General features: G+C 38.0%; 2 protein-coding genes across 2 annotated transcripts in view; one reads left to right on the top strand and one right to left on the bottom strand.

Moving 5' to 3' along the window:
* The window catches only part of LOC112575787 (tetratricopeptide repeat protein 28-like), a 19,139-nt gene extending 10,721 nt beyond the window's left edge, over positions 1-8,418 (top strand). Inside the window, 12 exon segments of the mRNA XM_025257809.1 lie at positions 183-401; positions 842-989; positions 1,379-1,551; positions 1,967-2,070; positions 2,431-2,656; positions 3,173-3,258; positions 3,609-3,766; positions 4,075-4,186; positions 4,406-4,471; positions 4,919-4,995; positions 5,341-5,419; positions 6,320-8,418. Of these exon segments, the coding sequence (XP_025113594.1) occupies positions 183-401; positions 842-989; positions 1,379-1,551; positions 1,967-2,070; positions 2,431-2,656; positions 3,173-3,258; positions 3,609-3,766; positions 4,075-4,186; positions 4,406-4,471; positions 4,919-4,995; positions 5,341-5,419; positions 6,320-6,562 (1,691 nt within the window). The 3' untranslated portion in view covers positions 6,563-8,418.
* Positions 8,178-24,328, bottom strand: LOC112575785. The gene is made up of 15 exons (XM_025257808.1): positions 23,933-24,328; positions 23,090-23,240; positions 19,781-19,955; positions 19,391-19,583; positions 18,394-18,531; positions 17,951-18,213; positions 17,374-17,508; positions 15,813-16,034; positions 14,570-14,642; positions 14,089-14,092; positions 13,742-13,865; positions 13,042-13,170; positions 11,907-12,164; positions 10,540-10,830; positions 8,178-9,455 (listed from the first exon to the last, which is right to left on the bottom strand). The coding sequence occupies exons 2-15, from the start codon at positions 23,231-23,233 to the stop codon at positions 9,247-9,249; spliced, it is 2,358 nt and encodes a 785-aa protein (XP_025113593.1). The 5' UTR covers positions 23,234-23,240; positions 23,933-24,328; the 3' UTR covers positions 8,178-9,246.

The following is a 24,328-nucleotide window of genomic DNA, read 5'->3' as shown; positions in this document are numbered from 1 at the left end:
GTTTCCTAATAAGCGTGTTGATAGACAGTTTTGAAATAAAAGAAATCAAAACTGAACGCTAGTTTCTTTGCCCCTGGACCTCCAAACTTGTGGAATTTCGTCACATGATATATACTTTAAAAATAGTCTGTAAAGATACTTCTTTCTGTTCATGGCAGTTTGTTATGCTCATTGTTCAACAGCCACGTTTGCCTGCCTTGAAGAGGGAATATTGGTTGTAACCCCTGATGCGAATCAGGTGCAGTTCAGTGCAGAAGACACCTCCCACCTGATTACTGTGGAGGACATTTTGACTTGCACACTGCATGCTCAGCTGGTCGTGATCAGTGCTGGATTTAATCCTGCTCGAAAAAATTTTATTGATGCTCGCTTCCGTCTTCCATCAGTTTTTCTGGCAGCTGGTAAGTTTTAATTGTTTTGATCAGAAAAGACAGTATCTGATCTTGTTCGATGAATTTTTCTTCTAGAACTGGATCATTGTCATTGTCTGCTTGCATGTGTGAGAGATGGATCACAAGTGAAAGCTACCATAATCTGTTGCCTCTGTGCCGTCATGTAAATTATGTTTATTTTAAAAACTAGTTTGTAAAGTTTCTTCCTCATGGTCTGTCATTATTTGGCCTGTTTCGATGATGAATAACTTTTAAGAACAATGTTCACAGAATTTATATCTCATCTACATGCACTTTTTTATGACTTCTATTGGTTTCTACAGATAAAGCAACTGTGACCCAAACTTTTCAGAATGAGATTAAATAAAGTTGTTGCTATCTATTCAGTGGCACTACACTATGCTAGCTCTTTGTCAATCATACTAGGCATTTCCTGTTACATTTTTTAGGAGCCCAGAGTGTTCTAGTATGCCAGTGGCAGGTGCCTGATGCTGCTGCTGAAAAGTTCTTCTACAGTTTCTATCGTCACCTGCAGTCTAAAGGCAAACTGTTGAGTAGCTTTGCTTGTGCTGTTGAAGACTTACAGAATGATGACAGGTACAGAAAATGAATATGTAAATATGATGTAAAACAAGATTATATAATATTAAGTACATATTAGACATAATAATTATATTATGCATATATGTAATTTAAATATAGGTAATATAGATTTAATTTATTTAATTATGTGTGTGTGTGTTAAATGTGATTGATAATTTATTTTATGTTTCTTAGGTGGACACTTAAAAATACAGTCTGGTGTCAGACTCCTCTTTATATATCAAGTTTATGTAAAAGGTAAAAGGATTTTCCTGAGAAAAAACAAACAAAGCAAATATTTACTTTTAAGCTCAAACAGTTAGTTGTGGTCATATTTGTGAGCATCGTATCAACAAAACTTGCCAGCTACAGAGAGATGATTTTCAAGGTGGTGTTTATTGCAGGTTTAAATCAGTCTGGGTGTGGGGAGCATTTACTCTCATTGGGCGAGATTTGCAGGTCAACCTGAAGCAGCTACAGCATGCCAAACTTGACCAGCAGATTGATCGAGTGGAGCAAGAAGTCCAGGATAACAGTACCAAAGAATTACTCAATCCGAAATCTGCAATTCCACATGGTATAATGTACTCACATCAATGATTTCATTTCTAAAAAGGAACAAAAAAAAAAAGAAAGAAAAGAACATGGACACACAACACAACTTACCATAAAACTGTAGCTTTCATACCTCCATCAACATAAGAGCTTTAATTTTCTGCTCCTGCTCTTCCAAGATGATAGCCAAGCCAGAAGCTGATTAGTTAAAGCCTTTTTCTAGATGTTAATGTAGAAAATTCTTCTAACAATCCACTCTGTATATAGTCCTTGGGCAGAGGTAGTGTCAGATAATGAAAGATCAGCAGGGAAATGGAGAACTATAGATCAACAGTGTGATTAACAGAAAAACAACAGACTGGTTTTCTACTGTATTATAGAGGAAGCAAACAGTTATTAACAAAAACTGGGTACAATTTCTGTTGGCTCATTTTCAGTGGAAAGCAAAGCTGAGAACTTGGAGAAACTTCAGCAGTACCTCTTGGATTTGATATGCCATCAGCATCACCAGCCTAAGGTCATCCCTGCTCTTATTGATACAGTAAGATGAAGAACTTGCATTAATGCTTTTATTTGTTTTTTTTCCTTTTCTCTTATGATACAGTACATTAACAGTCGAGTTTGTTTGAATGCATTCTCCATATGTATGTATTTCTCTTTAAAAAAAATCATGTCCCTGGCGCGCACACACACACACAAACAAGCAATAGGTAGAGAACAAAAAAGACTGAGGTGAGCTTCAAACTAACAAAGAATGACTGACAGAAAAACAGACTGAATTACTCTCACTCATTCACACACACACACTGGTTAATACACTAATTTGCTGTTGATTTCAAATAATTATTTACCATTATCATTATGCAATCATTACTCTGCTATCTGGCCCTGATAATTTTAGCTTGATGCTGCTCTCAAACGACTGCATGTTGAAGAGAACAACCAGGTGACTGCACAGCTGACCACAGAGGCCTCTGGCAGTATGCCTGCCATCCAGCTGCTGAAGCGACTCGGCTTTCACTTCCAGGCTCGAGGCAGTCAGCTGACAACTCCTTACATTGTCTTCCCTCACTGGAATACTGATGATTTGTTGATTCCTGCATATGATGCCCTTCGTGCTGTGTCAGGTAATTTTTTTTATGTACTTAAGTAAAATAACTTTTACATTCTTTCATTAGTTAGGGTTAGGGTATTAGTTTATTCATATTAGTTTTACACATGTTTCTGTCCTGTCATTTTGTATTTTTTAATATTTATTTTTATTTATTTGTATGTTTATATAATAAATGCAAAATTTCTTTAGCCCCTACTCACACTCTTATGCAGCTTGCTCTTATAACACTTAAGAACAAGAATGAGACATAGGCAACAGATGAGAGACAGAACAAACTATTAAACAGCATATGGACTAGGGAAAGATAAACAACGGTACCAATGATGAATTAAAACAAATACAGAAAACGCAAAGAGGAACCAAGCAACAAGGACAAAGAATCGTGATTTTGCACAAGGAAGATATAATTCTGTTAAATCTGTTGGACTTAAAAGAATCAGTTTTATAATTCATATTTGAGTACAGTTGTTGATTGGCCACAGATGACATTCAACATGAAAGGTTTCTTTTTGTTTTCTTATTATAAAAGAACTGGTGTCAGAGCCCAGAATTATGAAAGCATTGTGTGGCTGCCTGCCCTTGTCACAAGAAAACATTTCACTGTTGATAGACTTGGTGAGTTTTAAGGCTGCAGGTGTCTGATGTCTGGAGAATTATCATTGAAGTGTACTTTAGAGCATGCATGCTTATACATGGTAAATGTCTTTATCACTAACAGCAGCCTTAATTACTTTAAACTATGTGAAAGCCTCAAACAACTGTCAGTCCCTCCATAAAACAGTAGATTTTAATGACAAATTTTACCATCAAGAATCAGTGGGATGCTATGGCCTACTATATATAGAATACCAATGTAAGTGCATTATTGGGGACAATATATATTATTGTCATCTTCTTTGCATGTGCCAGTTCAGATCTAGATGCATGTACAATGAATGATTGCAATGGAGCCCTCTGTCTTGCAGATAAGCATCACCAAGCATGCTGCAGAAGTTCAGCTGAAGGTGCGTGATCTATCTGTTCGGCCATTGTGGCAAACGTCACACTTGCGGCAGCTGCTGTTGTCAGTTGGTTTTCACCAGATTGGCCTTCTTCTGGCCTTTAATGGAACGCCAAGAAACAAGTAAAGTTGGTTGGCTGGCGGAAAGTTTGTAAAACACAGTAAAAGAATGTTACTAAAGTGCATTTCTGCAATAGCTTCCATTGGTCTGTTAGCCCAGATTTGTAGTCTTAAGGTATAGGACATTGATTGCTCCTCATGTGTGGTAATCTTTAAATATCTCAAGGAAAAAATCAACGTGACCATATTGACTTTTTTCAAGTTGTATTCAAGTTATATGCAAATATTACTATAGTTTAGTGAAAAAAGTCATTCTGTTGACTATGTATCGAATGGTAGGATTCAGTTTTGGGATTGTGTCAACATTTCAGAAAGATGCTGACATCACTGCTGCAGTTGCTGCTAGCCATGTCATGTTACAAGAGTCAGACACTGCTTTATCATCTGGATGTAAATCTTCTGGGACATGACTCAGCATCTAAGGTAGTTTGTATGGATAAAGCACCGTCAGTTTGCTTCTACAGGTTTTTGACCTTGATTGAATAAAGAAAAGAAAATGGGAGAATTCTTTTTTTTTTAACTTTTGGCTGTTTTTTGTGTAGAATTTTATAGTGTTTATATGATTATGTAGATAGTGTTCAATTACCAGTACTGTTTTAAGGAATAAAATCAACAGTTTTTGATTTTTATTTTCTGTAATAGAGCTCTGCAAGCACAGATTTTGCCAAGATGCCATCTCTTACTCCACTCCTTCTGCCAAGAAACCAGGTAAACTTATGTTAATGCTATTAACATTGCAATAGAAAACCACATAAGCTTTATTAATGCTGTCAGCATTACAGTAGAAACAAATGAAGTATTTTGTGGAGATGTGAAAATATAAAATGCAGTATATCTTATCCCAGTTTTTATCTTCCATTCATCTAGTCACACTTAGCAATTTATGAACAGTTAATTTATTATGATATACTTATGAAACATAAAACTCCCTGTTGGTACACATATTTATAACTTAATTAAAAAATTGTATCATACAAATGATTTCTTGCTATAAAAAATGGTAAAGATCATCCCGAACTTTGTTTTTGATTATTGGGGTAGGGGAGTTGTACCTTAGACTACTCTTTTCTTAGGGCTAGCTTTTTTTCCCTCCTTTTTTCTGCTTTACCTTTCCACAACCCTCTGCGGAGTCAGACTAAATGCATTTATTTGCAGCTACGGATGAGTACGCCATGGTTAAGCACTGTAGAACATCAGGATGAGATGCTGGAGAAACTCAGACTGGCAAAAAGGTTTTCACTGTCAAACCTCTTTTAAGCACATATCTTAGATGCTAATTAAAAACTTTAGGTTCTTCACAACCAGACAACCTCAAGTAGCTACACGGTAGCTATGTGTGAACAGTCAGTACGATGCAAGCATTGCCTCTAAAGCCTCCTCCAGATAAAGGAATATGTGTTGATGCTTTAATTCACAGTAGGATACAAAGATTATTCAAAACTTTTACCATAATGACACTTTGACAAGATTTATCTAAACAGGTAGACTTGAAGCAATTATATTAGTGTAGTCTGGTGATATCAGTTCATGCATAAATGTTGTCCCTGTTTTCTTCATGTTTTGTTGTCCCTTTTCAGCAAGTCTGATTTGTCAGACACCTTGCACAGACAACTGGAGCATGCTAAATCTTGGCATCAGACCACTGTTGTAGCCCAGGTGCGTTGTTAGTATTAAAAGAAGAAAAATTGACTTTTTATCCCCATCCCTGGTAATTGTACAAACACTAGATATATTTACAGATCTGTAAAGTTTAATGCGCATGTAATTTTTGAGAAATTTTCTGCAAGAATAACCACAACATTGTCTCTACAAAGCCACGCAGTCATCTTTGTTTAATGTCTTATAGAGGCCAAAGATATATGTAAATATGTGAAAATATTTGTGATGATTTGTGAAATTAAGTGCTGCTGCCACTTCTGCTTTTCCTATCTGCTTTCCACTTTCTCACCAACATTTTCTTGAAAATAGCTGGAGAAGTCTAAATAGTTTGATAAAGATTACATAGAGAGTGTGTGTTCCTTTATACCTGTGTGTATATGCACATGCATTTGTACAAGTGAATGCATTCATATGACAAAGTACACACACAAACATACTTAAGTGACTGATTTGTGTTAAACTGTGTTCTTGTTTCAATCTCTGTGCTTCCCATATATGGGGACAGAGAGGTGAGAGTAACAGTATCCAGACTGCTGTTTATTAGTTGCTAACTAGATTTTAGCATCATCTAGGTGGTTGGTTTTTTTTTTTGGTGGGTGCTTGATACAAGGAGACCAATGTGCTATAATGTAAATATAATGCTAAAGTAATACTAAATTAAATTCTACTGTAACATAAAATTCATGTAAATGGGATGAAATGAGTTACAGAAAATGCTTGTTTCTAGAAGCTTTCAGTTGTGTAAGTAGCTTTATACGAGTATCAGCTGTCTGCAATATCAATGTTTATAGTTTTGAATTGTAACACCCAGTTTAAAAATTTGAAAGAAAGAATTTGAGCATAAAACTGATTTAAAATTCCTTCACAAGCAGTTCTTTATTCAAAATACCTTTTCAGGCCGACGAGCGTCTCAGCAACTATGGGAGACCAAAACATTTGCCATCAAAGGTCAAGGTTATGCCTGGATCCACAGCTTCGCAAGAGCGAATACCTCTCACTCGAGAACCAGTCCTTGTGCTTCAGGACATTGATCAGCGTCGAGATTATGCTCATCATGTTTTGCATGAACGCTTAGAAAACATTAACGGTCGTTATCGTGAACAAGTCATGAAGTTGTTCTTACCCTACATAAGAACATGATGTATGATGGTACAGGTATTATTAACATTTCCTGGCATAGACTCCATTGGAAGCACTGAAGACACAGAACAGTAAAACTAAAGTATCAAATCTGAGAAAAGAACGAGATTTTAACTCCATGGCATCTTCAGTTAAAAATGGAATGAGAAATTGCATGTACACTTAAATTAGATATTTGATATTAATGATCACAGTTAAATGTTTGACGTGTTAAAATAGTGGGGATAAAAGTTTGTATTTATATATACTTGTTTAAATCATAGGCATGATGTATTATTAAAGAAACATAATAAAGTTTGTTTTTGTTTACAACATTTATAGATCTGAACAATTTTTTTTGTCAGCTGCTTTACGAATAGTCTGTTTTGATTGTTTTGGGGTGTTTGCTGTTTAGAAGCTTCAGGAATCTTACTGTAGCACTCTCATTTTTTTTTTCTGTAAGCAGTTAAACAAAGGTGACACAACAAAAGTCGTTTTATTTTTATATGGTGAGGTACAGGTGCAGGTGTGCAATAAGTGGATAAATGTTATAAATTCATATTACATTTTGATGTAACAAAACAAGTGTTAAGATATTTATCTTCAGGGAAAAAATCCAATTCTGAATTATTTTAACATTTCAGAATTATAGTTCGTTGATCACATGTATACAGTTTAAAGTTGCTCTAAATGTTTCTTGTACAAGCATGCACTATATAAATATTTGTACAGGCATTTCTTTATTATGTAACATTAAAATTTTAATATCATGTTTTAAAAGGTATTGAAAACAGCAGTATAGTTTAAAGTGATATTTCTATTTAGGCAAAGCTATTACATCTGCTGTATTCATTTTTATAACTTAAGTGTGATATTTGAAAAGTACAATTTGTGTTTACAGTTATGAATTCTGTAGAAAAATATATCATTTTGTTTTCTTGGCTTCCATTTTTTTTTAAATGAGCGTGTGCGTGAGAGAGAGAGTATGCATATAAAGGTTATAAATGTCATAAAAAAATATATAAAAGGACAAAATGTAACATCAAAGCTAAATAACAAAACAAGGTCATCAGTTTTTCAGAAACAAATGATGAACATTCAAACGTGATAAAGCACTTCGGTATATGTGTATTAATATGCACACCACACACATTTGAATGTACTTGCATGCGCACACACCTCTTGTGGAGCTGAGTTGTAACAGTATGGAATTAAGAAAATACTTTGTGGATCTGAGTTGTAACAGTCTGAAATGAAGCAAAATACTTTGCGGAGCTGAGATATAACAGTTTAGAATCAAGTAAAATAGATCTCTCTTCATTTTATGTCAAGGGATCTTGACATGAGATTTTTTTAACAATTAAAATGCATCATAAAATTAAAATATTAATAAAAAAAATAGTAACACTGCATAACAAGAACTACATTCTTGCCACAATCAAGAGGAAGAAGCTTAACCATGTGAAATATCAAACAGTCTCACTAAGACTAATCTGTAAGACATGGTGAAAGGAGGCAGAAGGCATTTGTGTGGGTAAGCATTCACACAAGTGTGTGTGGATGTGTTTATGTGTTGTAAGAGCAGGGGTAGACTACTTAATTTTTTAAATACCTTCCTTGGTCAGTTTCTGTTTTGGGATTCTGTATGCCTAGCCTAGCTAGTAGCATGAAGGGTGGAAATCCTGGCCACAGGCTGAAATTCCATGCTATACCAACATCGTAATTATGGTTAAAGGGCATGCCTGCAGGCAATGCAACAAACCTATTTAGACAGCTTTACTTGTTTGCAGTGCAAGGATAAGATATAACTTACACTGGAATGCACACAAATACCTTATTTAATTTTTTAAAATAAGGGCAGAATAAGCATGTAAGGTAAAAAAAAAAAAGCAGACATCCTCTGTTTCTATCTCAAACCATCCTGAAAGTGCACATTCTTGTAAATCCAAAGGAATGAAATACGTCCAATGGGATTTTGAAAACGTTTTCTATGCACATGTTTATGCACACTGTCATCCTTTGATAGTCTGCTCCTGCAGGCAGCTAGTAGTCTCAGTCATACATCAGGTAAATAATATGAACATTACCTATGGTGATGAAATCCAACTATAACATTGAATTTGGTGTGCCACTTTTGAAAGAGGATTGCGGCTGGAAATTTCTAAACTTAATAGTCTAATTCATTTTCTGTTTGATTTTAGAGATGGTCATGTTTGGAAATGCTTCAAACACCATAATTACTAATTTTTTGTCCATGTTATATGACCATAATATTTGTGCGAAAAATAACAGTCTGTATTACACAAATATACTACTTATCTAAGGTGCAGCCGCAAAGACAAATATGTGTGAATGAATTAACCTTGCTGCATCTAACAGAGGAGAGACAACAATGAAGAGTCCCCTCTACTGTTTTTACTGGTTTCCCCATGACCATTACAATAACTGTTCTAGTAGCAGTGAATGCTACGAAAACAAAATAGGTCCTGTGGTTATCTATTTACTCCACCAAGGGACCCACATGTTTTTGGCATTCCATGCTACTAAGATGAGATCACTTTTAAAAGCAATTTGTAGTTAGCACATGTATGATAACCCATTATGAGCAGCAATGATTAATTCATCTACAAATAACAAGCATCATGCCACAAATAACAAGCATCATGCCAGCTGTATTGAAACATTCGCCAGTTCACAATAGTGTCCTACAAATTAGCCATTACCGGATCTTTTTCCCTTTTGCGTTTTTCAATGTACTGCTCGATCTTTTGCATTGCTTCTTCATATGATGTAACTTCTTCTACGCCAGCTCGGAGGTCAGATGGGAGCGTAATAACTCCCTCTCGCTCCAGTTTTGCCTTAATAACTAAACCAAGGCAGACCTTGAAATCAGTAGCTTTGATGATGTCATCATCTGCCAACAAATTGAAAATGCTAATCTTTATTACTAGCTGAAAATGAAGGCATGTAATAGTAAAAATAATACCAAAACTGAGAGATCTTAAATAGCAATTAAAAGGCTCTAAGCATTTGTGAAAATGTTGATTTTGAAGGCTTTGTTTTTATGTCCTATAGGGATCAAATGGTTTAATTGCTTTCAAATTTGTGGAAACAGTCTCTTGCAATGAACAGATGATTGTTTGAAGAGAAAAACATTATATTCGGTCTTTATAATAGACTTAGATGTATATTAAGGGATGCTTTCACACACTATGTACTGCCTTAGGATAATTAATGATGAAAGGGTTTACACTATTCAGAGCAAGAATTTTCAAGGCTAGCATTTTTTAAAGTAAAGGCTATATGCCGAACACTATTCCAACAATGAACTAAAGATAAAGATGGTGACATTAGAGATAAATTCCACTACATTCTAATGTGTGATTACTTCAAAAAAGAAAGAAATTAATTCCTAAATATTATTTTAAACATCCTAATGCAGTTAACTTTAAAAGTCCCTTCAACTCCACAAAAAAGGCATGTACAGAGAAATCTTATCCAATTTATAAAAATTATTTGTAATAGTTTTGATAAGTAATGTCACTAGCTTGCCATTTTAATTAATGCAGTAAAATTATTAATAACAATATGATTGCCATCCTTAGCATATAATTATTGTTTTTCTTATATATATATAAAACATTGTCTTGTATTTACTTAATTATTTATTAAGTTTTATGTATATTTATTTTAGCACTAAATAAGAAAATTGTATCAGTGAACTATTTTTTGAGTATAATGTCAATTTCTCTGTACCCCTCAAGGGGTAAAAGAATAAAATTAATGTCTAATGCCAAAAAAAATTTTTTTAAAATACAGCTTCGTGTCTCTTCGGACATTAAAAATGTCCCTGACTGCTTTCTCTTTTTAAAACACAAAGTACCAGTATCAATTTAAGAAACAATTGCCATTACCAATTCACACAGGCAGGATGAGTATACAAGCTTAGGAAGAATAAGCAGAGGGAGGGGAGAGGAAAGGAAAAAAAATCTACACACCTAAAAGTGACCAGGCCTCCTTGCCATCTACCAAGGGGCGTATCCATCGCGACTTCTTGGGAAGCAGGCCCGCTGCACTGGGAGGAAACAGGGTCCAGATAACATCCCTGGCGTTAGCCCCTCCTACGGGAGAGTTCAGGGAGTTCTTGTGGTCGCAACTCTTTGTTGACGATGACATCGCTGTCTCTAAGCCTCTAAGTTCTTCTGAACGATCATCGTTTCTGTCGTCTGCGATTTTTATCTTTTTATCTTGATCCGGTCGATCAACACTAGGCTCTGGGGAAACCAAATCAATTAACCATGATTATAATTGGAGTGCCAAGGGAGGCTAGGAGGGGAAACCACGCAATAGCCCACAGTACAGTTATCTCCCCCTACAAGATTCAAATACCATTCTTGAGTGAGTGTTCTGCTTTGGACGACAGTTTTCCACATCCCAGATACCATTTGAAAACCCACTCTTATAAAAAAATAAATTGGGGTGCACGTCATCTTATCTGATCGTGTCACATTTAAAAAAACTTCTAAAATCTTTTTACATCTTTAATTCTTTTTAACTTTTAAATCTTGAGATCCTGAGCGACCACCATTGCTGGCATCGGAGGCGATTAATCTGTCCGTGCAAAGAATACTTTTGTTGTTTTTGTTGTTGTTGTTCCCACTTTGTTACTTTTTCCGATCCAGCTATTCGTTCACACATTTGCTTTTGTCTGGAAATCTACCTTTTGTTTTGAAGTGGTAGCCTACTGAATATAGCGATTGGCGCTGGGGTCCTGGCCACTTCCTAAATGAAAAGAAACACAAACTGGATTCTCGATCAAACGAAGAAGAATTCAAATATCAGCAGTATATCAGTTCAAATGTCATGCATGTCAAAGCATATAAGTAAACCGGTGACAAAAAGACTGCGTGGCGTAGCAAAGGGTGGAAGAATGAACGAGTTTGAAAAAGGTTATTTTTAATGAGTGGTCGTTGAGCTGTCATCAGCTGCTGTGTTTTTTAAAGGTCCCACCATGGCCGTAAGCAGCAAATTGTGAGTTTACTGTGTCTAGGGACTGTGAAAGGCGGGTTATGTCCTTCTCCTTCCCTCGAGTCCTTCCCTAAAAAGTTTGGACGGCGTTGGAGAGGAGGTTTCTAGCCACAGACACACCCAAACCGCGTGAGCAAGATGAAACAATTTTTCAACAAAACGATATCGAAGTGCATCTGCATGCATGAGTCTACACGAAAGATGGAGAAGTAAGCAAAGCACAGTCCAGCAAAATCAACTGCCATTCGCGAAACATCGCCATGCAAAAGCGACACCAGACACATACACAAGAAAACACATTTCTGATGGGGGACACATATCAACGAATTAAAATTACAGTAATAGTTAGAAGAGTCCAGCAAGGTCATGGTCAGATCTCCAGACGACATCATCGATGCTGGTGGAGCCTCTGACGAGGGTTTGTCGTCTTCTGATAAGTCACTCGAGGACTCCAGAAAGGAAGACTCGAACCCTAGAGCAGGCTCATAGATGTGTGATGGAGAGCATATCATGTAGAGGACCTCCAGAGCTTCCGACTTGTACAGACCGTGCATCTGAAGGCGCGGCAGGATGTGTTGGCACAGGACGCATGCCGCTGGTGGCAACACGATGAGTTTAATCCGGGGCCGTAACTAACGGTGGAGCGGGGGAAGGGGGAATGATGACGATGATGATGTGATGTTGATGACGACGACAACGACTGTGGTGGTGGTGTCGCCGCAATAGAAGTAGCACAATGACAAAACAGGAGGAGGATGTGCATGTGAATGTAGGTGTATGAATGCATCTGTGTGCATACGTATGTCCATGTGTGTGTATATGAGTGTATATGTATATTATATAGGTATATGTGACTATATGTTTATGTGTGTGATGTATGTATATGTGTATGTAGTAGTATAGTAGAACTGTAGCAAAGATGCATCCCTCGTCTTCTTAAAGACAATTGGAGTTGAAGGTTTGAACTAGCAGTTCATTTTTCAGTGTTGTAGACAATGCTTCCGTATACTGTGGTAATCATCTCACTCCCAAAATCTCGCAACCACTGCGAGATTCTCTTTCTCAGTGACATCAGCTATCCTGGCTATTTCGAAATTGGCAAAGGTAAACTGAAAAGGACCTGTTTAGGCTTGGGTAAAGAAATTTACAGATCCCGAAAACAAAGTCGAAGACAAATTCTTGAAAACTTCGAGTCATGAGAAAACGACGTACGTTAAAACTATGTTACACGTGTAAACAAATAAACAAAGAATTACACTACTCTGACATCGTTTTAGTCACAAAAACATCACCAATATTCTACAGACCCAAAATTTGTCGGGGGAAACCGGAACATCCTGTGATCATCACAGACATTGGGGAGAACTTGCAAAACTCTCGGCCGGAAATAGACTTTCTTTCTAATCGTAGTTATAACGAAAATGCAATACAGTGTAGAGCAGGCAAAGTATGTCAGAATAAGCTTGACTCACGCAAACAAAGTTTGGTGCTAATCGTATGCTTCAACTGTATCAAGGAGTGGTAGTCGCTGCACAGGGACACCCTACTGACGTCACCAGCAATGTCCTCCAGCTCCGCCCTCTCCACGTCTCGGCCCACACCTGCGAATGGTGGGTAGGTTCGGGTGGTGGTGTTTGAGAGAGAGAAGAGAAATAATTGCCATCACATAGCAATCAGAGACCATTGGGAGTCATGGCAACACTGTTGTGTCAAGACTAGCAGACATTTTATTATATTTAAAATTGATGTTATTTCCGTTGTTTCATCACGACCTGGCAATCTTAGTTAATTAGTTAATGAAACTTCAGTGTGTGTGTGTGCGCGAACATTTTAATAACAATAACCTTCAAGAAAGTAGGAATTAAACTAAATGATTATTTCTTATCGGCTATTAGCATGTCTCCAATTTTTCTCGAAGAATATATTCCCTTCACTTATAATAACTATATGGCCTCAGATGCGACTGATTCCTCTAGAACCTTCTCTAAGAGTCCGATATGTCTTACCTTAAAGTCAAAACCCGAAAAAAAAGAGATTTTGTCTGACAAACATGTCAAGTATCTGTAATAAAGATAGGACACAAAAAGAAAGGCGTACAAAGATTTCTATAGGGTTCGTTAGCCATCACCTGGAGGTCGTCTTAGTACAAAAGACAGTTGAGAGGTAGCTTACCTATGGCGAAAATAGTAATGTTTTCTTCTCTTGCTCTCTTCGCTTCTAAAACTGTTTGTTTTCTGTCTGCTGATTGACCGTCGGTGATTACCACTGCCACTTTCTGTACACCAGGTCTTGCGTCCTTTTCCAAGAAAAGATAACAGAATAAATCGTCTGAAGATATATCCTTCTAGATATTCTGAACAACAACAACAACAACAACAATAATGTATCGCGTTTCCTCATTGGGCATCGACATGTGCTTTACAAAAGTATTAAAGCACAAAGATATAAAATGAGAGAATGGGACAATAAGAAAATAAGATAAAATATGACTTTATTTTTCACAAAGGTCAATTAGTTGCAGCCCTTTAAGCATAACAAAACACAGCATCGAAAATCAACAATACCATAACATATTCATCCCGCCATATCAGAGAAACCATTATACAATCATGATTCAGACCCACATACAATCATAATTTATTCACACAAGGAAATATTAAGAAGTCGCTCGGCCGAAACAACAGCTTCTCTTTGGTTATTCAGCATTACTGTACTCGTTGACCTCTTGAACAGCTCCTCGGTGACTTGAACGAGACCCTCTTCGATGTTGAATTTTAAATGATTGATGAGCAAATAGTCTTTTTTTTTTACATCATTGCTCATAAACCGTGTTTCAGATGCGGTTTAACATTCAAAAATTTTAATTTAAGTTACAAAAATTTTTGTCTTGAAAGCTGCAAGTATGGCAATTTATGCATTCCCGTCCCACGTGATTCCCAATTGTGACACGCAGAGGAAAGATTTTAAATCCTTGATGAATGAAATAACAGTATGAGTTACCTTTGAAAAATGTCTCTCATTATTCTGAGGCCTTTGTCAGTGAGTGTCAGCCCAGGACGAAATTGAATTTTATCTGAAAAAAATGGATGAAAATTGTTACAGAGCGAGTGCAAATATCGGGAAAAATCAGTCGCTCGTCTGTTTAGTTTCATTCCTGTGTTTAGTTTTCACGTGCTGACCACATCGGTTTGTGTACCTGCCACGTGTTCGCGCATATGATTGGTCGAACTCAGTCGATGGCGATCTCAGCGACCATTGATCACATCCCCTCAACGTCCATTTCAAAATGAAAAGCGCTTGTTTGCTCAGTCGCTCACCACGAACGAAAAGAAAAGAAAACTTGATATCTTTTAGGAGGGAGGCTTCCGGAAGTTAAGCGTTTTAGCTGCCCTCCATGTTATCGCGCGTGTGTGCGCGTGTGCGAGTGTGTGTGTGTGTGTCTGCGTGCGAGTGTGTGTGTCCTGCTCCTCAATAGATAAACAACAGCGCTAGTTAAGTGAAGTAAGCTGGAGTGTCAGGCCAGAGAGAGATAAAATGGTGAGCTTGCTTGATCTTTTTTTTTTTTTTTTCATCGTTCGACCAAACGACTTTCAAGATGATCAATATGGCTGATGTAGCAGTTTGGGACTACCTTCACGTCTGCAGCCTTCTTACTAGGCTTGTCGGTTTTTTTTAATTTTATTTTACTTTTTATTACTTTTTTTTTTCTTTTTGCTTGGCGTTGTAAACAGGCTAGAAAAGTTCTCAAAAAGGTTTTCATGTATCTGCTCTTGCCATCACTTGTGGCAAGGGGCTTCATCCCCATGAACAGAAGCTATTAGGAGGATTGTTTTTGATATCATAACCAGTCAAAACTTATGTTTCTGCCAATTTTTGCAAATGTCAGAGATGAAGACAACAACAACAACCCAACCCACCCAAAGCAAACCAACCAAACCAACCAAACACCAACCAAACAAACCACAAACCAACCACCTACCCAACAACCAACCACAACAAACCAACAACAACAATAATAATAACAACGATAATAGCAATAATAATCGAAGAACTTCCGCGTGTGGAGGCAAGCTTGATTTACTGTGTAACACAGGGTTATTAAACGAGGTGACAATTGAACACATTACACACATCAGACTGGACACTTGACAGAGCACGGACGAAGGTCTTCATGAGGTGTTCTCGAAGTAGGTGAGTTCTGTTGCAAGATTTGAAACGAGGGTTCGACTGTGGGAAAACTTACCAACAGCCTCGATGACCTCTCGACCCGAGGAATGCTGAAGCAGACCAAAAGACTGAAAGACGTCCGTGTTGTAGGGTACCACGCCCACCCGCACTCGGTGGGGTGCCACGTGCAGGCAGCGCACCACGTCCTTGACGAACGTCATCTGGTCGTTGAAGCTGATGGCGTCCACACTCGTGGAGCAGTCCAGCACGAAGACCACTTCGGCCGTTGAACCTGAGCCTGGTGGATGAGAGTGAGTGGGAAAGAAAAAAAAACTTTATTATTTCTTCGAGAAAATGAAAAATGGCAAGACCAGTGAAACAATCCGATTGACTACACCATTTTTATGTTCAGTCACCTGACTCAGGAAGTCTCAGCGCTGATAACAAAGAGTTCCGCTATTTAGTCGACATTCCCACAGTTGTCACAATTGTAAACAATTTTATTTATTTAATTGTTTACAACCAAATTTGTTTTTACAACTAATTTTTATAAATTTCTGCTGAAAGCAAAATGTTTAGTTAACTAAACAAAAATTCATAAGTTTAATAATGCGCGTGCAAATTTGATTAAAATAGAGATTGAAATAGGTGTAGCTACAACATTCTGCGAATAATTGCGATTAACCTGAGCTCGAGAATCATCGTCTGTCTGTCTCTCTTAATATGTGTGGGTCCCTATTTTTATGCGTGTAGTAATTAATTAAAAATTTATTTATTAATTAATTTGTACTATTGAAATTGTTACAGCATTTTTCATTCTTCCGCACGGTAGAAAAAGGCGTTAGAAAAGGGTTCGCAAGTCTTTTTCTATCTTTCTTTGAAATTCAAACCAATGCCGTACACAGCCATAGAAAAAAGAAGCTATAGAAAGAAAGCATTAATTGGCAATTACAAAATAAGAGGGACAAAGGGACACAAGGGCTTGCTGAGTGAGAAAAATATTTTATTTCAAGAAACATTCAGTTAAACTAATTAAATAAATTGCAGACAGTCAAGCACGCACGTTCATGTTCACAGTTAAGCAGGCTAGAACACGATGAAAGCAGTTATAACCAAAACTAAACAGTCCGCCGAGAAACTCAGGAAAGGATAAGGAGCTCTGCACGAACGCAAACACTTACAGACTAAGTGAAATCATAATCAAAGCTGTAAGAATAAGGTTGGATGAAATTCGGATAAATGTAACATTGTGTCTAAAAGCTAAATAGTACATTCTAGAATCTAGATAATGATATGAGTATAACAGCACGAGGAAAATTAAGTTAAAATATATTACTACAAAGAAACAAATTAACTGTATAAGACACACACACACACAAACAGACACGCACACACGCGCGCGCGCACACACACACACACAAATAAGAAGCAAATAAAAAATAAAACACAATAAATAAAACCAAAAAAATTAAAAAATTAAAAAATAATAAAAATAAATAATAAAAGCAAATAAAATAAATAAAAATAAATAAAAAAATAAAGAAATAAAAAAATAAAATAAAAAGCACAAATAAAAAGCAAAGCTCTTACAATATTAAAAAGTAAAACACATTATGAAATCCAGCGAAAATACATGCCTTTGAAGACCGAGTTGAAAGCATCGTTTAATTCTCCTTCGGTCGGGTAGTGCTCACACTCGTTCACAAATGCCTCCAGTTGGTCACGTGACAACTTTCCGTCTGGAGCCATTTTTTCAAACGTCCTTTCGTATTCTAACAAACACACAGATTTTGTTCTTTGATAGGGAGGTGCACTTAGGTAAATTTGACATGAAAGAACATTGCCACTTCCCTGTTCTCTTCCTTTACTCTTTACTGCCAGCTAAACCCCGACGAGAACACAAAGATCGACGACACCAGCAAGAAAAGACTGGTCAGACTAGAAGAATAAATTAGGGAGAATTTTTAAGAAAGCAGTTGAGATTATTACCCGTGCTTTGAAACATTCGGAGAAAGAGGAAATGAGCGAGACTAGCATACGACATAGGGGGCGGCTGTCCCCCCTTGCCCCTCAGGTTCCTACCCCACGAGTGTCCATAGTCTTGACCCTCCACTAACGCGCTACCTTGATGGTCAGCGCCAAGCAAGAAGGTCAAAACGAGAAGCTCGTGGCGTGCCCTTCGACCCTAGAGTCACGTGACCCTGTTGCACGTACTTTGTCGTCTGTCCACGTACTCCTCCAAGTCGGAGAGCGTGAAGCGGGAGCCAGTGCGCATGACGCCGTGACGGGCTTGCACCCGGCTGACCAGCTGGCGGAGGTCCTGCACCACCTTGGACCAGGGGCGACCCAGCTCCAGCAGCGCGCGCCGCTTCAGGCGTGAGAGGCGCATGCGCGTCCGCCAGCCCCGGAAGTGACGCTGAACAACAGTGGCTGCCACCTGGCGTCGTTGGTTGACCAGCAGCTGATTGTGGTAGGCACTGTGGCGGGGATAGAAGAGTAAGATAAGTAAGTGTTTCTTTTATACGGGTGGGGATGAGTAGGTCTTTAGTGACGTAAATTGAAGAAATATTCAGGAGGAGGAGGAGGAGGAGGAGGAGGAGGAGGAGGAGGAGGAGGAGGAGGAGGAGGAGGAAAGAAATAAACAGCACAATACGTACGCAAAGAGGTCGGCGTGTGGCTTGGTCTCTGACTGCTGTCGGAACGAGTTCACCCTCCTGAGGGAGACGTTTCCATTGGATATGTTCTTCACTCTTGCCGAGAGACTGTCTGCACTACTGCTAGTCTTCCCTTTGTTGCTGATGGAGAACGTATGTGTAATGTAAGTGCCTGCCTGTCTGTCTGTCTGTCTGTCTGTCTGTCTGTCTGTCTGTCTGTCTGTCTGTCTGTCTGTCTGTCTGTCTGTCTGTCTGTCTGTCTGTCCGTCTATCCGTCCGTCCGTCCGTCCGTCCAGTCTTTCATTGTCGGTTTGATTTCTGTCGTTCATATACACGGTCGCACTTGCAAGTATGCATTCATCAACATGCTCTCTCTCTCTCTCACTCACACATACACACACAAGTTCACTGTCTGAACAACTGACTGACAGACACATTAATCAATCATTCATAATAAACTTTTATATCTATATCTGTATCTCTATTATATCTTGATGTCCGTTTATATCTCATAGCTGTATCTATACCGAAATGTCTATGTCTGTATCTGCGCCTCTATCTGTATCTTATTCTCTACATTTCTGTACCTGTATCTTTATATCTGCACCTAAACCTTTATATCGATATTTCTGTAGCTTTTTTTCTATTCATTTTTCTGTAGCGATCGTGTTATATCTGTATCTAAATCTTTCTATCTATATCTGTATTTATAACTTTCTACCTGTGCATCTTAATCTATATATATATACCTGTATTTCTATTTTTCCACATATGTATATTTGTATCGGTATATCTTATAAATATCTTGATCATTGTATCCATATCTGTATCTCAAGAAAGAAAGGACAGTATGGCCCTAGCATCTCTCTTGACATCAAAATAATGATGATCAAGACGACTGATACCCGAGGTGGGTGCGTGAGTGGGAGGAGTGACGCCACGCACCTGTCCCACCTTCAAAGACCAACAAGATATGTACACTGAGCATTGCCATTGTCACCTGTCCATCTCCTGGCGCCAGAGTTGAAACTGGTTCTCCCAGAACCAACTGATGACCCTGTTGTCTTTGGGTGAGGGCTTGGGTCGCATCTCCCTGACCTCGTACAGGTGACCGTAGCGAGGGTTGGTGACGTACTCGCGGGCGCGGTACTCGAGCTCCTTGTTACTGGGCAAAAATGTTTCGTAGTGGATTTCTGCAAACAGGAACTTAATATACTATTGCTTTCCCTTCCTACCTACACATACGAATTCCATCAAACCTTCCTCTCTATTATTCATTATTCTCATTCGTTCATTCATTTATATCATTCATTTTATATTCATTTCATCCATCATCATCATCATCGTCGTCGTCGGCGTCGTCAGCATCATCACGTCTTCACCATCTTACCTAGACGGTCAGGTTTCGGGGAAGTTCTGGGTGTCTGCTCCACCCAGGGTTTCTGGCGGTCCAGACGCCTGGTTCTGCGATAGCTCAGAGGGTCTAAGGTGACGGTTGCTCGCGGTGACATCCCGGTTTTGGATCGTGACGTCAGCTGTGGAGTCGAAGTCTTCGAGGTTCGGGGCTTTTGGGCACATGACCACACGCATACGCGCATGCGCAAACACACAGCCACACGCATTCACACACATTTTCGTACTGGTAATTATGTGTGAAAGCAAGTTTGGGAGCTAACTTGAAGTAGCTTTCATCATCAGGTGTCCACTAAGTGTGTAAAATTGGCATTTTAAAATAATTCTTCTAAAGAAAATTATTATTATTATTATTATTATTATTATTATTATTAGTAGTAGTAGTAGTAGTAGTAGTAGTAGTAGTAGTAGTATTTCAACAATGAAAAAACAGTTACAAGCAAATGCTATATTTTTTGTTAAGTTCAACTTTCCTGAAAGTACACGAACGTGCCATGTCCACCATTTCTTAATAATCCCTTTTCTTATGTTTTATTCTGTCTCTACTTTCTTGCTTCATTCAAGAAAGAAGATCGGGCATCTAAAGAACGCATGTGAGTAACATTCATGACAACCCTTTCCCCCCAACCAAAATTAAAAAATTCCCAAATAAATTTTGATAAATTTTGACAGCTGCTGACACGAACGTTCCCTCAGCAAAATATGGAATTTTTATCCAGACAATGCAACCCACTGACAGTTGGGTCAAGCCTCTAACCTTTATTACAGTCGCGATGCCTATGACCACCATGGTTGAGTAACAATGAGTTCATATTATGTGTAGAATTTCTGTTCACATGACAGAAGTTTTTGGCTTTCCCCGACTGTGAGTGAGTTACAGACTCGATTTGTACTTTCACCTCAGAAGAGCTGATATAATACACTTATTGGTAGCTATTCGACTGGGAAAAAATGACCGGAAGTTGAGGATTTTGATAATGTTTCCCATCAAACCCTAATTGTTTGCAGGAGAGTCATAACAACCAAGCATTTAATGCGATAAACCCGATGTCAGACCAGACTATCCCCATTTTTATGATTACATTCAGCAAGTCTGAGCTGATTACTTCCATCGAACCAAATTACGACCTTTAAAAAGCCGGAAATGACGTCACGCGGACAAATGGACGTCTGAAACGATTCTTCCTGGAGTGGGGTGACCGGACAGTTAGAGTCCCTCTGTGAACTTGTGAAGAGTATCGATGCGTGGCAAGGAAGATAAAAGGTTCATGTTTGAGGAGAATTGGCCATCAACATGAGTTTTCTGCACGTGAAGTGCATTAGCGTGCAGGAGGTTCAGTGCACACATTAACAAAGACACTGGCATCGACTGCCACAGCAAATCCCAGAAAAAACAAATTCTGTTCTAGAAATTACTCCCTTCCCAATAACTTTTGTCTGCCTGCCTGTCTGTCTGTCTGTCTGTCTGTCTGTCTTGTTCATTTTATCGTGTCACATTAAATTAATTTAAATTAAGAAAACAAAATCAAGATCTTTAACTAAATATCAAGAGTACAATAAACTTAACATCTTAATTCTTAATTAACACGAAATAATTAAAACAAGCAACAAAGGAGCTGTAATAATAATTATGTGTCGCTCACACTGTTGGTCACTTTACTTGTTGTATTCACGAAGTTCTGACATGATACTTCTTTTATTAAATAAATCTTCCAGAAAAATTGTTGGATTTTTGTAAAATAATGCCACGCTTCTTGAAATTTTTATTAATTTTCTTTAAAGTTGCTCAAGCAGTTTAAAAAATGGAAGTGGATCATAGGAGTGGGTGGCAGGCATTTCTTCTTCGCATAAAAAATTCAGGTTTGATTTTTTCCCATTCAAATACTTTTTACACAACGATGAGTTAAATCTTTTAATTTCATTAGTTTGACAATTGATAAAACTGTGAATGTTTTTATCTGCAAATCTATCCCACTCAAAGAAGAATTTAAAAAAAATTGTTTTAGGTCGGTGTGGAACTTATTTTTTACCTGACTCTTGAACACGTCTCCCTCGTCAGTTTTATTAATAAAACATTGACATTTCGTGTTTTAGAACGGAGCAAAGAATTTTTAAAGACATGTTTGTACCTTGCTCTTATTTTTGAAAGACAATTCTAGTGACAAACATGGTTTGTTGTAAGCCATTCGTTCTGCGTACATAAATGACTCAAAATAAGTTTTTAAAATTCTTTTTGCTGGCTCACCAGAAAATATGTAACGAAGTAAACATTTCTCGAAAAATAGGGATAACTATGTCACAAATTACAAAGCTGACAGGAGACAGGGCATTGCAAAAAAGAATTAAGTCTGTCCCTGTAAAATATTATAACAGACCTTCTCTTTTCAAATTCCAACGTGTAAAGTCAGATCCTCTAACTAATATTTCTGTTCCTCTAGCTGCATTACATAGCATTACATCGGGAAGACAAGTCTCCAGAATAGTGTATTTCTCTGTGTTCTCTTTGTACTTGTACTTTCTGTAAATTTATCTGAATAATGTATTTCTCTGTGTTCTCTTTGTACATGTATTTCCTGTAAATTTATCACGCTACTTGATATATATTCTGTAATTATAAAAAAGCACAGTGTGACTTTTGTTAAAATGTAAATACCTTTGTGTTGATGACAATCCTATTGTCTACTATACAATTTATGTCCACAAACCTTTGATGGTTTTATTATGCTCCCCCACGAAACAAGCCGATGGCCTATTCAATAAAATGATTCTGATTCTGACAGAATATGTACCAAAGTCCTGTGCAATTCCTTTTTATTAAAATTTTAAAAGTTTTAACAAGCTGAACTTAAAAAATTCAAACTAAAACATATTAATGAATAGTAGAATGAACAATATATGTGTATTGACATGTTGTAGAATAAAAACAGGTCTTTGAATATTCACGGCAATCCCGATGAAATATCACGCTTGGCTGAAACTAAAGGCGGCCATTGTCTGCTACGATTTTTCGCATTCATATCAACCACAGCTTTTCTGTTTATTGTATTCACGAGAAATACTGTTGGGAACTAGCTGATGATGTATGTCGTTTGCTAACAATGTTTCGACGATGATTTATTTCGTTATTTCGTAGTAAGCAGTTGTCCAGAAACTAACAGAACACACCAGAACCGGAAGAGACCTACACTGCACAGTGGGACGAAGGTCAAAGGTTGGCATAACTCTCCAAGATCGTTCATAGAGGTTGTAAAGGAAGGGACATGAAGGAAGAGGATCCCCAACTCACCGAGCTGCCCGAGTTTCGAGTGCTGGATCTGGCACCGACTTCCGGTAGGCTGAGCATGCGTGGTGTGGTCTGGTGGTCACACTTCCACCCCGTCCAGCTTCTCTGGTACATGGAATGGAAGCGCAGCATCGTCCAGTCATCCATGGCGTCCCTGTAATTTCATGGAAGACATTTGAGTCTGGTAGATTGTCATCTCATTTTGTTTGACAATCCGATGGAGGAAAACAAGGGAATGAACAAGATGCAGTTTTCTGTGAGGATCATGCAAATTATTGGACAATCTTGGGCTAAGACTTGGGCCTCCTTGTCTGGACCCTCAGCCGGTCAGTGAGGTAGTTTGAAGAGTCAATGTTTCCATCTCATGATTAGCAAGTTCAGAGCAAGAACTAATTAATACAATAATGCCAAAATAACCAAATTATATACTAATTTTTGATAACTGAAGAAAATAATACAGAAATATTTCCACCAATATCTAGATTATATATATATCAGGCAACATCGACAACAACAAAAAATAACTATTATAATTAGTTCTAAGTTTATTGATACCAGTAATTAGCTTTTGCCGAAGAACTGCAATGGTAATATCATTAACACTAACACTTACACGAAATAGTTATTTTGACAGAAGTTCGGTCAAACTTTAAGTGATTATTCATAATTCTTCTCAATGAGCGAATAATGCCCGCTTCATTATATAATTATCTCTCCTTTTAAATATCTAGTACAATCTCTAGATAGATAATTGTGAAACTTTTATGTAATCCAACCCAGAATATCAAAACAAAGATGCGAGCACGTTGATGACCGGCCGGCCCTTGTGGCACGAACTTGTCTCACCTGTCACAGGTGTCCGTGTACCTGTATCCTCCTCACCTGTAAGACACCAGACGCCGCCTGTTCCTGTCGCCTCCTGGTCACCTACTGATGTCCCCTGTGGTGCCAGCAGCAGAGCCGCGCCATGTCGCCATGACTACCCGGAGCCTGTCTGCGCAAAACTTCACGGATCACAGTTCACTTCGCTCTCAGAAGGCTCCGTCACACCCGACGGGAAAACCTGAAACACCAGGTAACTGCTGGGGGGAGCATGGGACAGGGTAGTCGTGGTACAGCTTTGAAACTCCGGGAAAGTGTGTGTGTGTTTCAAACGTTTGTAATGTACATGATTACTGCTTCATAATGAACCTTTGTCCTCCCGGAATTTCTCTGTCCTTCCTTTTTTTTCTGTGAGTGATA

The sequence above is a fragment of the Pomacea canaliculata genome, linkage group LG11 (assembly GCF_003073045.1).
Source record: "Pomacea canaliculata isolate SZHN2017 linkage group LG11, ASM307304v1, whole genome shotgun sequence".
Classification (NCBI taxonomy): Eukaryota; Metazoa; Mollusca; class Gastropoda; order Architaenioglossa; family Ampullariidae; genus Pomacea; species Pomacea canaliculata.
Note: the sequence above shows the minus strand (reverse complement) of the source record. Positions and strands in the feature narration are given on the sequence as shown.